Source organism: Myotis brandtii, unplaced genomic scaffold (genome assembly GCF_000412655.1).
Source record: "Myotis brandtii unplaced genomic scaffold, ASM41265v1 scaffold1875, whole genome shotgun sequence".
NCBI lineage: Eukaryota > Metazoa > Chordata > Mammalia > Chiroptera > Vespertilionidae > Myotis > Myotis brandtii.
This window is the reverse complement of record NW_005356961.1, coordinates 810815-827418: the sequence shown is the minus strand read 5'-3', so window position 1 is coordinate 827418 and position 16604 is coordinate 810815. Positions and strand designations below refer to the sequence as shown.

At 39.7% G+C, this 16604-nt stretch overlaps 1 protein-coding gene across 1 annotated transcript in view; it reads left to right on the top strand.

The window, feature by feature from the left end:
• Positions 1-16604, top strand: part of DGKK (diacylglycerol kinase, kappa) — a gene marked incomplete at its 5' end in the record, with an annotated part of 129308 nt that overhangs the window by 28670 nt on the left and 84034 nt on the right. Inside the window, one exon of the mRNA XM_014538272.1 lies at positions 16474-16584. Coding sequence (XP_014393758.1) covers positions 16474-16584 — 111 coding nt within the window. The remainder of the gene's footprint in view (positions 1-16473; positions 16585-16604) is intronic.

The following is a 16604-nucleotide window of genomic DNA, read 5'->3' as shown; positions in this document are numbered from 1 at the left end:
TGCTTGTTCCAGCTCCGTGGCTGCTGGCCACCATCTTGGGTGGGTTAATTTGCATATAGTCGCTCTGATCGGCTGGTGGGCGTGGCTTAAGGCATAGTGAAGGTACAGTCAATTTGCATGTTTGTCTTTTATTAGATTAGATAGATAGATAATCGATAAATCAAATAGGGTTGTTTGTTTAGGATTTTGTCAGTCCTAGTTGTGGCACGATGACTAAAAGTACATTTATATTTAGCTTTTAGAATGTATTTTATGCTTCATTTAAATATGTTCATGAAAGGCTGAGTTACTTCATATTCCATTCAGAAAATAGATGGTATTATATCTAACACTAAAGCAAAGTTCCCAGCTAAAGCAAAATGCCTGTCTTGAGATTTGAAAAATATGTTTCTCACATGTTTCTTAGCTCTTAGTTGCTCTAAGTTATTTGTTATGTTGAGAGATGGCCTTCTGACATTCCCCTTGAGGAAATTAAGCATTTTGATTCAAGAAGCTTCTTTTGGAGTTGTAGGTTGCATTAAAATTTAGAACTCAAAAAGAAAATTATGTTATCAATGGACTTTCTCCATTTGTTAAATTGTATCAATAAGATTGAAAGCATTTTGACCCAGGAAAATAGTATCATGTCTGATTAATTATCAATTTGCTGAAAGGTTTCTACCTAGGCAACACATATATTCTGGGGAAAAACATGTGGCAATAATATAAAATGAACCTGACCTGTAACACATTTTGACATTCTTAGAAATAGATGCTATTGAGAAAATATGGCATTTTACTGCACTTTAAACTTGGAGAAGGAAAAGTACTCTCTAAGTGTAGCTATTAAGGTAATGAGTTGTGAAGATGATAACCTACTTTCTCTTTGCCTTTGTGGGATGTCAAAAGGATAAATCAGGCAGAATGTACAAAATATTGTAAGCTTCATAGTAATTGTATGCTTGATACTTTTTCCATACAATAAAAGGTTTTACACACTGAATTCCACCTTCCTGATATCCCTTCACTGACATCTTTTCCTCTATCATTTCTCCTTTAATTTTCCCATTTGCTGACTACAGAACCACCTTCTTTTATCCAAATATCCATATATCCACCTTAGTTTCAAACCATTAATCCACATGTCCTCTTACCTCTGAACATGCTTTTTGGAGGACTTGTATATGTGAGACTCAATTAGGAAACTGAGATAGACCAAAGAGCATCTCAAGGCACCTCTGAGTTCTTAAATGAGGAGATGGTAGGTATATATACTTTATTCATTTGGGGGTCAGAAAGATTGTCCCCTTTCCTACTTAGTCAAGGTTTATGAGGTTTTTGGCTCACATTTCCTTTATTTTTCATTATGTAAGATGCTACTCCTGGCTAAAAATAGTTCAGTGAATCATGAGCCAGAAAAAGAGTCTTACCTTGTCGCCAGGTAAGAAAGAACTGGAAAAATAAAAAGGCCCATCATTTGGGAATACCAAGGTGAATTGCCCACCAGGAAAACCACAGAGATAGTAGGCAGACAGCTCATTTCTCTGTAATAACCAAAGGGAGTTCATTTGGCATGGGCAATCTCTACCTTCTCTACACTCACTTCTCTGCATTAAAAGTGCTCTTGCTGTTCCACTGGTCTCACGTTAGTAGAGCAAATCTTCAGCTGCTTCTGCAGAATTGAGAGCTGAGTAGAATGAAGATTTCCTTTCTCTGCATCAAGGGTTAAAGAAAATTTCTCTGCATTAAGAATAAGGAATTTTTAGGAAAAGTAAGAACAGCCATTTGGAGGGGGATAGCTTAAGTATATAGTCATCCCATATAGCCATGGGCAAGGAGATGGACTTGTTGACTATGAAATCCACTCTAATCATCTTAAACTCTTGAAAGGTATACAGATAAAATGAGAAGACCCATTTGCTAGATTTCATTGTATAACTACACATTTAGACTTCCCTTGAAAGCCCAAGGCACATAAATGACAAAGTAATATAAGAAGCGGTTGTAATTGTTGCATTAGGTTGGCAGAAGTTGTTAAGTAGATAGTTGTAGACCACTAGGCTCTGTCCTATAAAGTCACAGGTCTTGTTAGTTGGCATGATAACACCCTGCCTTAGTTGTTTGTTATGCAGGAAAATGGCCTTGTGATATTTATTTTATTTTATTTAACTAGTTTTGAGTTTGCAAGGTTAGACCTGAAAAAGCTAGTCATTTCCTCCTAGATAATTGGCTTGAATTAGGATATACTATCAGCATACATTGCTACCAGGTAAGTGGTGGTTGCTGCCTTAGTTATGGAAGATTTTAGCAGCATTTGAAATAATTTCCCATAGTTGTGGTTAATGAAATAAAACAGAAGAGGATGTTTTCAACTCAGTCCTTCAGAATTTTTGGTCCTTCAAAAATTACCTGTTTTAATATAAACATTAGAGAAGATTAGATTTAAAAGGTCTATCTGCTAACTTAAAGAGATACAAACACTTGGGTTCACTAATCCTAACTGTTCCAATGACTACTTGTTCCAACACTGGTTTCTTTTTTTTTTTTTAATCTTCCTACCTATATAATCATAAACCCTTCTGATGCTCTATCTAGATTTTGGTTTCTGGTGAAGGAGTTCAAAAGCCCCAGCACTATGAATATCTTTGTGGGGACAGCAGGCACAAATTCTTCTACAGACTTAAGTTTGATTTTCTATTTATAGTCTTTATTTCCTTTCCCAGTGATCCCTGCTCTGCTACTCATGGGAAGGAGAGAGTCTGTGCTTGCATGGACTAATCCACACAAATCAAACACACTCTAACCTCTGGTAGTAAAGACCCACTAGGCTTGGACTATTAGTATGTAAACTATGCTCCAATATTTGGGGCAAAACACTGATTTCAAATTGAGCCCCCAATATGCTGTTGCAACCACATATATATTCAAACTTTAACAAGCCTTATGTTCCAATTTAGGGTTAAAAATATTATCATCATATCCACGGAAGGAAAGAAGAAATATGTATGGAATTTCTAATTAGCTCTAAGCACTTTCATGCATTCTCTTGATCTTTATTAAGAGTTAAGTGTCATTGTATGTGCTTTTGCAGCTAAAAATTCTGAGGTTTTCACCCCAAAACACACACCTAATAAGTGATGAGTGGAGTTTCAAATCCAGGTTTATCTGACTCCAAAATCTACACTTTTTTCTGTACTAAATTGGCTTTTGCCTGAATATATGGCTTTGGAAATGTCAGAACCTTCATGTGTTTCCTACAACAGCAACTGGCTTTTAGGAGCCAATTGATAGGAACACTTGAGAACACTCTTTCTCACTGTCTTCCCCAAGTGTATTTGCCCCCACTCAATTTAACTTTATAAACACTCATCAAGTACCTACAATGGGTAAGTTGTGGCACTCTGGGCACTGTGCCCATCAGACATAGGTTGGTTATGACAAGTATTTGTGATTTACCATGAGAATTTTATGCTGAGGTTTTCCTTTCTGACCTGCTCAGTTTTGGAATAATTTCTATTCCTGGTCTCAGGGTTATCCCTGCCATTTTTAATTTTATGGAATGTTACTTTATGGCAAAAGACCTGAGCGATATTAATAGTTTTGCCTGCTATGTCTTAGTCTTCCCGTGGTGAAGCAAGTGCCAAATTTTAGCATCTTTATCTGATGTTCTAGCAAGAATATGGTGTCTTGGAGAACTGGCATGACTTGCTCATAAGCAGGTTATTGTTGGAGTCCAAACTACATGGAATTCAGTGCATATTAAGTGCACTCTTTCCCAAATGCTATATCTCTGCCCATACTGCACTATGTACAAATGTTTCTGTGAAAAACACAAATTGGATCACTGAGATTTCTTGTGGTTTTGCAAACTATCCTCTCTCTCTCTCTCTCTCTCTCTCTCTCTCTCTCTTCAAATCAACCCTCACTTTCTAGGAGAGGCAACATGTATTGTATAATTAGAAGAAATATGTCTAGGCTTTATAATCAGACAGACTTGGGTTCAAAATCATCCCTCTTTGTATCTGTGTATAACCTTGGAGAAGTCATTTGGCCATTCTGACATTCAAAAACTGATCTATAATATGATGATAATAATACTTACCTTGCAGTGCTGTTGTGAGTATCAGTAGTAATATATACAACATGCCCATCAGGATGCCTAGTCATAGTGGACGTTTCAGAAAAGGTGTGGATATTAGACACATGTTTGTAAGTACATTACTCTTTAGCATATGTATGTAGGGGTGAAAAGGGCAAGAGGGGTTGGCTGAGTTTCCATATTTCTTTGTGTATCATTTTTAGTGTGTGTATTGCTATTAGTGAGTCTGTTTCACACTGGACTCCCCCTTGCTATTTCCCCTCCTCCTTCTGTCTCTTAATCCTAGTTTTTTAAGCCCTGTTTCCAATTAAAGGGCAGCCACCTACCCCTCCCAGAGGACAATTTTGTCTACTGTTTATTTTCTTGTGTGATTCAAGTGTAGCTGACCCCAGATCTCAGCTGATAATCTTTCTCTTCCCATTTTAGTCAGTGCTGCCTTCTCCACAACAACATTGAACAGAGAGCTGCACACACAGTGATTAGAGTACAGTCTCAGAGCCAATGAAATGGTGCCTGAGAGATGGTTCCAGTGCCAGTGGTAATCCTATGTGCTACTGGTGGGAAGATGAGAATCTTTTGTCATCTACAAGGTTGTTAGTGCTTGATGCCACTCCCAGCCTCCCCTCCAATGTAACATGCTTATCCTATTTTGATTTATTTTCTACTCCCCTTCCCCTGTTCCTGGCCTATCAGCTTGAGTTATAATACCACTGATACCTTCCTTCCTCTCTCTTTCTTTCCCTCTCCCTTAGTGCATTTGTGCTCTTCTGGTGGCCCCTTCTGAATAGGCTCTCAAGAGTTAAACTGCACAAAATCCAAAATCCAAATGACAATAGTCAGCCTTGATCTAAGCCCTGGCCAGTGGGTGTTAGAATTTAATTACTGTGGTTAGTAGCCATTTAGGAGCTGAGCAATCTTAATCCCTTAAACATAGCTTGGCTAGAGAGGGGGTGTAGTTCTACCAGGTGTTTGCCTACAAGGAAAAGTTGGAAAGGGATGTAAATCTGGATAGACATAAATGAAGGGTCAAAACTAGGAAAGGATAGCAGTAGGTCTTAGGGTAAAACATCTGAACAAGCTGTGGGAAGTGGCCACTGGGAAGGGGAGGCAATAGTAACAGTACCACTCTCAGTCTTTCCTAGTAATATCTTTGCAGAATGCCTTTACGCAGTAGTTGCAAAGCCAAATTAAATTTTCATTATTGCTACTAGGAGCCATCCAGGTTAGAAAAGACTTTCCCTTTGGGCTCAGCATGGTATTACCCTGTTTTACTACAAGGATGTCTGCCAATTGCACACTGATTACACTTCTTTACCAGCAACAATGGTGGAGAGTTATATTGCAGGATAGCAGAAAACGGATAAGAAGGATAAACTAGGCTTTGAAAAAGAGACTACTAATTAAAATGATACCAAATAATACAGAAAACATCAAACTTAGAGATACAGCAAAAAGAGTCTTACACTGGAAGTCAGAAGATCAAAACTAATTTACACATAGTGACCTTGGTTCCTTACTTGAGTCACAGTGTTCTCATCTGGAAAAAAGCCAATGGCATTAAATACCTTGTCTGCTCCTCAGGGTTGTTTTCAGAGTCAAATGAGAATCTTCAAAGTCTTTATAGCTGACAAACTGCTGTGTAAATTAAACTATTATTACCTTACTTTGGCATTTAATATTAAAAACAAAAACAATAGCTGAGATTCACACCACCCATCTTCCCCCGAATCCTGCTTCCTTCTGTTAATTGACAAAAAGGTATAACTGGCAATAAGAACAATTACTTAAACCTCACTTTTTTTTCTTTCACTGAGGAGTAACTAGTCTTCCATGTACTGTAAAACTCCGAGAGATTTTTAGCTCTGCCAGTTATTAACCTACTGGGGAAGTTAACTAATCTCTCCAAGCCTCAGTTCTCCATGAAATATGATTTAATATGTGCTTCCCATATAGTAAAGACTCACCAACTGTTAGCAATTGTTAGTATTATTACTCCAGGAAGCTTGTTCCTATTGACCTCCTTTTACCAATTGTCAAAGCTTTTCAACTTTGTTACCTGGCCAGTAATTTCTCCGGAACCAAGGCTCACAACATAGTGTCTTCCTTAACAGCTCTTCCCTTCCCTCCAGTTTGGTGGGCTGTCAAACTACCATGCCTCCTGCCTCCATATGAGGCAATTTTGCTCAGCCAGGGACAGTCCTCTTCTCAGAGGCAGCTAAGATATCCACAGCTTTAGAGTTTTAGTGGAAACTCCCTCACCCAATCCACAAGCCAATCTCACCCCTGAGGTGCCCTTACCTGAGACCTTGTTCCTGCTCTTGACTACCACTGGTGGAGTAAAACAAATAAGCATGCAAACACACACACACACACGCACATACCTGCACACACATGTGAATTAGTGAATTTCATCTTCCCTATTGCTGCAGAAGAAAGCAGAATCAATAGTTCTAGAATTTGTTTCTGACTATAAATCTCATGATTCTTAGATGGAACTGGAGAGCATTATGCTAAGTGAAATAAGCCAGTCAGAAAAGGATAAATATCACATGATCTCACTCATTTGTGGAATATAACGAACAACATAAACTGATGAACGAGGACAGATTCAGAGACAGAGAGGCATCAATCAGACCATTGGGCCTCGGAGGGAAGGTAGGGGAGGGTGGGGGTAAGGGGAAGAGATCAACCAAAGGACTTATATGCAAGCATATAGGCCTAACCAATGGACACAGACAACAGCGGGGGTTAGGGCATGAGTGGGGGGGATGGGGGGTAATGTGGGCATAAGGACACATATGTAATACCTTAATCAATAAAAAATGTTTTAAAAATCTCATAATTCTTGTCAACATGACTTCATAAGGCTGAGAAAAAGTAAAAACAAAAACTCAACATTCCCTCTTTATTATCTAACCACGTCATCCCCAGAATATCTGTTAGTGAATGTATTCTTAGGTCCTGTGCATGCCTTCAGATGGCTGTCTGCATGGGACCAGTTTGGCAATAAGGCAATCTCTCCAACTCCCCAATTATATGAAGTTAGGTGATGTGGACTTACTGCACCCACATTATTAGAGGCATGTGATGCCATGATTTGAAAGAGATGGGTATTTTTAAAGCCCAATGAACAGAAAGCAATGCTGAGTCTTCATCACTTTGCTCTCTGAGTGAGTTGTAGCCAAATGAGCAACACTTTGCATACTTGGAAAGTTCCTCTTGGCATTAGGTTGCAAGCATTTAAAAATGGCTCTAAACATTGAAGTCCCCAGGTTTAGGAGCTCCAAGAGATGGTTCAGCATGTTGTTACAAAGTATTAACATATACAAAATGTGGGTTATGACATTTCAGACACCTCTTCAAAGAACTATAATTTTTCTTCTTCCCCATTTGTGAAATCATTTGCAGTATATGGTCTCCGTTAACTAAACTAATGAGAAATCTGCACACATTATTCATCCATGGCTTTTCCTGCTGGGTGAAATAATGGCCTCTGGGAGAAAGAAATAAGTGAATTGAAGTGATTCCCAAGTTGGATTAGACACCCAACCTAGATCAGAATGACCATCATCCTGTAAATGCTAAATGGCTTCTTCAAGGATTCACAGTTCAATGCAACAAAACCAGCATTCAAACCTGTGTGAAGGTCTGGGAAGACTCAGCCAAGCTCTTCCCCCTTCCTGGTGGACACTAGTCCCAGGGCAATTACCAAGAGCCAGGTTATTGTTTTCTGTACTTTGTCAGCCTGGGTCCAAATTGCTTACCTCCTCCCTAAGCTCCAATTAGTGATCCTTACCCTCCCTAGAAAACTACAGTAATAGAAAAGGGGAAGGGAGAGAGAGCAGAGAGATTTGCAAAGACATATGTTTTTAATGGTCCCAGTGGACTAGTTTTCAAGTCACCAACCCTTGATATTTATCTAATCAATGTGCTCACACCAAGGTAAAATGGCATATATATACAGAGTCATTGCAATATTGTTCATACTAGAATATGATTTTAAACCACTGTCCATCAATAGGAGACTGTTTAAAATAAATCACATTGCATTCATACAATGGAATGCTATCTATAATAATGAAAGGGTGATACGCTAATTAGGCCAGACGTTATTCTGGACGTCCTTCCTGACGAATCCAGGGCCAGAGGGAAGCCTGGGTCTCAGGTGACAGAGGGAAGCCGGGGCAGGCAGCCAGGGAAAGGAAGGCCTACTTTCGTGCATCGGGCCTCTACTATAATTATAAAAAGAAATGAGGCAGCTCAGTATGTACCAATATGGAAAGCGCTTCATTATATATTATGTATTGAAAGCAAGAAACAAACATTGTGCATAGAATGCTGATTTACTTGAAGAAGAAATAATATATGTATTTATATGTTTGTGCATATGTATAAACTATCTTTTGAATAACATTCAATAAGCTCATTAAAGTTTTTTGCCTGTACAGAAAAAAGTAGCATCATTCTAAACTTTATTTTATTTCACTAATAGAGAGCAGGGACATGGAGGATCCTCTATAGTTCTTCCTTAGCACAGGAGGCTGTGGGAGGCATTTGTAGCTATAGTCCTTACAGACATGAGCAATAGGAAGATCTCCTTCCTCAATGCTAGGGCACCCAGTAGGTCTTGGTTTACCTATGACTTTCCTTGTTTTAGCAATGAAAGTCCTGGAAAAACTAGGATAGTTAGCCAACCCAATCCTTATCCTTTTGCTGCTGCCCTTAGCCAGCCAGGCTTGCTAGTGCTGGGGAGGGAAGCTTCCAGTAGCCAGATGAATGGAGCAGTATCACAAGTCCCTGTCGCCACAATCCACAAGCAACTCACACTTATAGAGTGGCAGGCATAAGCTCTGTGAGGTATCCTCATCTAACAGACAAAGAAATTGAGTCTCAGAGAGGTTAAGTGATTTGCCCAAGGTCACACAGCTAGTAAGTGCTGGAGCCAGTCTGTCTGACTCCTGCCAGGTCAACAGGACTCTGGGGAATATAAAGCTTTTCAGCAAGGCAGCGGGCCTGGCCTTTCTTAAAGCCTAAGGCACCCAGAGTTACATTTTAACTAAATCAAACATTGTTGCTCTGAATCAACTTTGGCAGGCCTGAGCTAGAAAATGACTTTCTTCCCATCACACCTCAGCCCCAAAGCAAAGAGAATAGATGTTCCAGGTTTTTTAACTGAAGGAGCTATAGGCAAAAAGCTGCTTTCCCTGGTTGTATTCATAGTGGGAGTCTGGTTCTCACTTGAGGAGTAATAAACTGTTCATCCCCAACTTGATCCAGCCTCCCTTCCAAGAACAGCATGAAAAAAACAGGTAGTGGTGTGTGACATGATGCTTGCCTACTGCTTGATTGAGTGATGGTGGAATTCAATTTGGCTACCTAATAGGGTTCCTTTTGCTAGTAAAAGGCAAAAGCATTCCTCAAAACCTCATCCATCAAAAATCCACTGAGCCACAGAAAAACAGACGTAGCAGTTATAGTAGAAGCTTTGGGGACTGGGGAGGAACATAGGAAAAGGTCACAGCAGCAGCTGTACTTGCCCTTTTCCAATTAAGCATCAGGCAGGTGTTAATTATATAGAGGAAATTGGGCTGCTTTACAGACCCTGTTGAGATATTTTATAGAAGATATTTCATAAATATGGAGCAAGGGAAGTACTTACTTTCACTGTCGATAATTAATTTATACATGCTGAGTTGTAGAGCATCAAGGGAGAGAGCACCTGTGCCAGTGAGCAAAAATTTCATGGAATATTGGACAATAGTGTGGTGATGGTGGTGGCGGAGAGGTAGACAAGGGTATAGAAGAGATAAATGGTGTTGGGGGAAATATTTTAATGATAAAATAAAATTTCCTCTCTTAGCAACTTTCAAATATACAATACAATATTGTTTTTTCAAAAAGAATTTCAGCCCGACCGGCGTGGCTCAGTGGTTGAGCATCTACCTATGAACTAGGAGATCACGGTTCGATTCCTGGTCAGGGCACATGCCCAGGTTGTGGGCTCTACCCCCAGTAGGGGGCTTGCAGGAGGTAGCCAATCAGTGATTCTCTCTCATTGTTGATGTTTCTCTCTCTCCCTTCCTCTCTGAAATCAATAAAATATATATATTTCAGGGAATAATGTATTTGGAGATTGGATTATCAGAGAACCCAAAAGGAAATTAAGCAGAGCTTTTCACAATTCTAGTTTTTTTCTGTAATGGATGCCACAGTTTAGGCAAAGACTTTTTGCCTATACTTGGGGCCTGAATTACCTATGCCTTAATAAGTCCTGTATCCTTGGATTTAAATGAAGCCAAATGATCTACAGTAATTTAACTCAGCACAACGCACAGTCCACAAAATAGCCAGTCTTGAGAGTTTAAAAGTAGAGACTGCAGTGCTATTTGTATTTAAATGTCAGGTAGAATTGGCAGGAAAAACTAGGAGGCCTGCCTGTAGTATGTTCTGGTTTAAGAAGCAGCAGGTGGGTCACATGGCATTGCAGTATGTATGAGGACCCTATTATCCTGCATAACTTCTTCCTATCTGTAGCATCACAAATACTGTATTGATTGCCACAGGAATGTGGCAGCTTGGACCAAGAGGAGTACATGTGTGCCCCATTCTATGAAGTATCTATATACTTGTAAAGATGGTCACCAAGAAAAATTTCCCATATAGAATGCTGTCTCTCATTGCTTTACATAATAACATGACATGCATTTTTCTGACAAATATTTTAGCCCCACGATGCTGCAAAATCTCAGAAATGGAAAACAAACATTGATGATCTTTTTTTTAGAGGAAAAGCTTCAATTGGCTTGATAATGTCTTAGAAATAAAAATGCACAGGCAAGCCACTTAAGGAAATTGAAGTTCAAAGTGTCTTTTATAGAGCAGAATTGAGTTAGTTGCCTTTCAGAGGGTGCCTGAGAGGATTCAATAACTAAAGTAAAAGCATTTTATCAATTGCAAAGTGTTGTATACATGTGAATTCTCATTATTCTTCTAGTCAATCTTAGTCACTTTAAAAATCAAAAGAACTTCTCTCTTGCCCACCATGGATTACCATTTGCCTCTTGAAGGGAAAGTCCTTAACAGTTTTAGTACTACGTTCAGGTATCCCCTGCTTTTTGAAAGTTCACTTTATGTCACTTCACTTTTATGAAAGATCTATATTAGTACCTGATTTTGCTAACAAAAGAAAGCAGGAGTTTTGCTATTACAAAAAAAGGCAAAAAGTGAAAATAGTGTCAGCGTTTGTTTTGCAGCAGCTGTTAAGAGGCAGTGCATAGCCTGAACAGCTGGAGTGGTCCCTCCTAGCTCCTTCCCCAGGGAGTCAGCATCTCAGCATCAAGCCCTCATAGCTTTGAACTGTGTCTTTAAGTATCTGTACTTTATCTTCATTTATTTTGTGCATCTATTAGCAAAATGTGGCCTATGGTAGCAGAAAAGCCTAAGAGAGCTTGTAAGGATATTACACTTAGTGTAAAACTGGAGATAATAAAGTTATTTTATGTCTTATGTGTTATCTATATATATAAAAGCCTAAGTGACCGAATGACCGAACAACCGGTCAACTGGTTGCTATGATGTGTACTGACCACCAGGGGGCAGATACTCAAAACAGGAGCTGCCCCCTGGTGGTCAGTGCGCTCCCACAGTGGGAGTGCTGCTCAGCTGACCAATGGGCACCAGATGCCGGGTTCATGGCTGGCATGCGCAGCTGCGGGTGCGAGCCTCTCCTGCCTCTATGGCAGTGCTACCCAGTGGCAGCAGCAGGAGCAGCAGGGCCAGGATGAGAGGGAGCGGAGCATCGCCTGGGCTCCTCCCTGGCCACCTGCCACTTTACACACTACTACATCCCTCGGGGGATGTTTGGCTGCCAGTTTCCGGCGGAGATTGGGCCAAAACAGGAAGTCTGACATCCCCCAAGGGGTCCTGGATTGCGAGAGGGCACAGGCCAGGCTGAGGGACCCCACCAGTACAAAAATCCGTGCACCAAGCCTCTAGTTTAGTATAATTTTGTAGTTTATTTTTTTTGGTCTGGGAATGTTAAAAAAAATTTCCATATAAGTTAATGATAATCGCTTCTTCACTTTATGCCATTTCCGCTTACCACAGATTTCATAGAAATGCTCTACTTTCAGATAGTGGGGCATGGCTCTGTATTCAGAGCTGTTCACAGAATACCTTTTAATTTTTAGCAATCTACTGTTTTCTCTTTCAAAACAAAGTTTGGGGGGGATAGTGTTTTCACTCTGTGATATACATATTAATTAATCAGGCATTCCCAGTTTTCTTGTCATGGGTAGAATAGTGGAAAGAGCACAGAGCCCACCAGCATTCTGTAATTGTGAATCCTCAAGTAAAGCAATAGAAATGCCCAAGCCTCAGATTTACCATCTGGAAATTCAAGGTAACACTCTACATGGTTGTGGCAAGGGGCCTATGAGATGATGTTATCTGCAAGAGGCCAGGAACTGGGAAGCACTGTGCAAATCCTCTTAAGGGACAGGCAAGGGCTCTCCTTCCAATTCCTGCCTTTACCGGATGTGCTTGTTTGTTTGTGTCTCGCAGTTTTTGTCTTATATCCTTATTAAGTTTACTGGCCCCAGGCAGGTAAAGGTTAATTTGCATGCACATATTTTATTGACCATTAATTGATTTTTAGCTTCTGCTTACACAATGGTTTCTTTAGAAACAGTGATTGGATTAGTACATTTCTCCAGTAACGGGGGCAGAGTTTAAAAGGTAAGGAACTTGCCCTGACTGGTTTGGCTCAGTGGATAGAGCATTGGCCTGCGGACTCAAGAATCCCGGGTTCGATTCCAGTCAAGGGTAACGTAGGTGCCTGGGAATAACGGAGCTCCAGGGCGCTGCCAGGGAGAGACCTGTGGGCATGGAGAAGACAGTCAGAGCCCTGGCTGGTGTGGCTCAGCTGGTCCAGTGCTGTCCCGTGCCCTGAGAGGTCATCGGTTCCATTCCAGTCGGGGCACATGCCCATTGCAGGCACATCCCCAGTGGGGGAGGGGGGGTATGCAGGAGGCAGCTGATCAATGTTTCTCTCTCATCGATGTTTCTAACTCTCTATCCCTCTCCCTTCCTCTCTGTAAAAAATCAATTAAAAAAATAAAAGGTAAGGAACTTTACCTTTTCCCAACCCAGGTTTGGATAGTTGTTGAAGTTCTGAGTGTATGATATAGAGCCTGTGTTTAGAATTTAAAAAACTATTGTATGGCCTTCTAACCTTTCTCTCTACTATACATAAATTATATCAAGACATATATGTTCCCAACTTAGTAATATATATCTCAAATGTAAAGGCTTTTCACACACAAACTCTGAACTCTTACACTGCAACCTCCTCTGATGCCAGGAATACTCACTACTCACTCACTTTGTCCTCTAGAGAAAGTGATAATAGTTATAATTTAGAAATTGCAAAATGGTAGCCTGTGGGCTCGCTTTGGTATGAATACGTGTTTTCTTTGGGTCTCACAGTTTTTTTTTAAATTCAATTAGTTGCTAACATTTCAATATGATAAAATTTCACACAAATTTTAGCCTGGATTGCTAGCTTCTCTTTAAGAAAGGAATGAGCTAGTAACACTTGTCAGGATTCAATAACAATCACCTAAAATTTGGTAGCCACTGGGCTTGGGCTCTTCAGTTCCCCTATTAGGTCTTGTTGACTATTCTGTTATCAACCAGCATGGAACAGACAGCCCTGCACTTAAAGCTAGTTCATTCAAAGTGACCAATTTAATATCATAGCAGAGAGAGGAGATTATTGTTCTTTGGTTGGTGTACCCAGTGACAGGGTGTGTGAGTGGATAGCCACTATCCTGGTGGAACCCCTCATCTGAACCAGAGGTAAACATTTAGGGCAATGAACATGAAGCCCCAAGTCTCTTTCTAATGTTTCTGAGCTCACATAACTTTGTGTTTGTCTACATGGATTATTGTTCCCTCCTCCTCCACTCCCCCTATCCATACTTTTGAGACAGGAAAGGGGCCTGCAACTTACTTAGCTGCCCCAAAGGGCCTAGCAAAAGGTGGAGTCCATAGTTGAAGCTCAGAAAAATATTATGAAGCACCCTATCCAATGATAAATGCATCACAAAGTCTTTCTCTTCTTGACTTGACAAATGCTGGAGTTATGGAATGAGAATTTAAGGTTTTGATGATTTGTTGTGTCCTCAAATTAACAGATTAACTAATAATTATTTTTTCTGTGTCCTTGGATGAATAACAAGATGTCATTAATTATCATGGAACAAGTAAGGGAAGAAAAAAAAGAATATTTCTTAAGTACCAGGAAGGGGAATTAAGTAATGATCATTAGTAAGGGTTGATAGAAGGAAGTAACTGAGGAGAAGAGGCTAATTTCTACTTATTTCAGTATTTTAAATCACCAGTGTCTTGGAATTTTCTCAAGCGACCAGAAGGTCCAGGGTTCTAGGAATCTTCTTGAGGAAAAACCTCCCTCCATGTTTTCTCATTACCACTTCACTCCACCATCCTACCCCTGAAGAGAAGAGAGTTGGATATGGCAGCAAGGATAAGAGAAAGCCATATAAGTGATGAAGGCTTTAAACTGAAAATGGAGGAAAGGGGGAAATATTCAGCCAAAAATTGTAAAAATGAACTATTAAATTGGATACTATATCTGATAGAATAAGAACAGTAGGAGAAGCATTTAGTAATTAACAGAGTAGAATAACTCGGGGGAAAGACAGGAATAATGGATGTGGCTCCAGTTGTACAAAGTTGGAGCAGTTAAAATTTTGAACTTAAGTGTTTAACAGAAAGGGATATTTATGACTACCTAGGTTTTATGAAGACTTAGTATAGAATAATAAATGGTGTAGAAGTGAGAAAACCAAATACTATCATTGAGAGTATACACCATAGGCTACCTGACCAGAGAAAGGAGAATGATGTAATCACAATGCTTAGACAAGACTTGTTTTCTCATTGAGGACTTAGTTTCAACAATTTAAATGTAATTTCTCACTCTCCTTGCCATCCTTTTCCTTCCCACAAGATCTTATTGTTCTCTGTCTTTATTCCTTGGTGCCATTCTTTTATAAGCATCCAAGAATGGTATAATACTTTGAAACTCTCATAAGTTGTCAAGAGGACTCAGGTAAACACAGATTGCTCATGAACTCACTTTTCAATTGACATACAGAGGTTCATTAGTACATATTACCCTATTGGTTAGAGAATTGAACATAAAGTGTAATAGATGTGTGTATATGTGGGAGAATAGGAGTAGCAAAGGATTGTTTGATTGGGGTCCCAAACTCAAATGCCTGCTGAAGTCAGGTGCCCCATCTGAAAGGCACAGCTGCTATTCCATTCCAACAGATTGTTGCCATGTGAGAACATAGCTCCAAGGTTACCAAACATTCTGATTATTCTAAAGAAGCAGGAAACTTAAATTTTAATGTGAAATGTTCTGCCTTTTAAATAATATCAACTAATTTAAAACTTTGATAAATACTGGATGGGCCGAACTAAATACTTTCACAACCACTTAATGGTGATTCTAATTTAAGTGATAGGTGGAATTCATGACACAGCCTTGATTTGGTTACTCAAACTAAGTCTGGCTCTTTGTCCATTCAGCATAGGTTTGGTTCCAGCTTGGTTGGTGTGAGTACTTTTTCCAAATAGCAGTCTTGTGTGTTGGTTTGTATCTATAAATATAACTGAGAACTTGCACAATGATAAAAATGGTAAGTAGATTCTATGTTTGGTTAGAGTCAGTCTGTTCAACAAGTAACAGAAATTAGTGGTCAGACTCAATTATGTAAAGAAAGTAATCAGAAGACAGTGACTTTTTGCTCTCTCATCAGACCATGAATCCTTTGAAGGCCATGGTAAAAACTTTGGATTGGTTCTAAAAATATTGGGAAACTATTGGAAGTTTGTGAGCAGGGAAGGGATGTGCTCTAACTTAATATTCTAAAAGGAACACTCTAAAAGAGCTGATAGGAAGGTCCTGTCTAGAGCTACAACCTGTAGACATCAAGAAAGTCTGCCTTTACTTAATGTAATATGTTCCCCTACCACTTGTTTTTTCTTAGGCATGTTGTTCTCATAGTCATGTGTTAATGTCTCTTCTCCACATCTCCTATCACCAATGGAGATGTTCTCCATGGCTCTTAGGCCACTGTCCTAAGAAACGTATAGCTTATATCATACTGAATGTGTTATCCAAAGGTAACCAATGCATTTTCTGATTTAGCTAACTTTTTTGAGTTCTTTCCTGGCCCTCAGGCCATTTCTCAGATGTGTAACAAGGTAGTCCTTCCAACTATCTGATCTTCTCAACTGAGAAGACAAGTGATATAGTCTTGCAAATTGATCTAATTACTCAACGATATGCTTCTATCTTTCAGAAAATATTGAAGGAAGGACCTCTGCTGAAGAGCTGTAACTCCTTCAAGAGATGGAAGCTTAGATATTTTCTGGTTCGAGGACAAAGACTCTGCTTTGCACACCATCCTGCGGTAAGAGAATACATAGCATG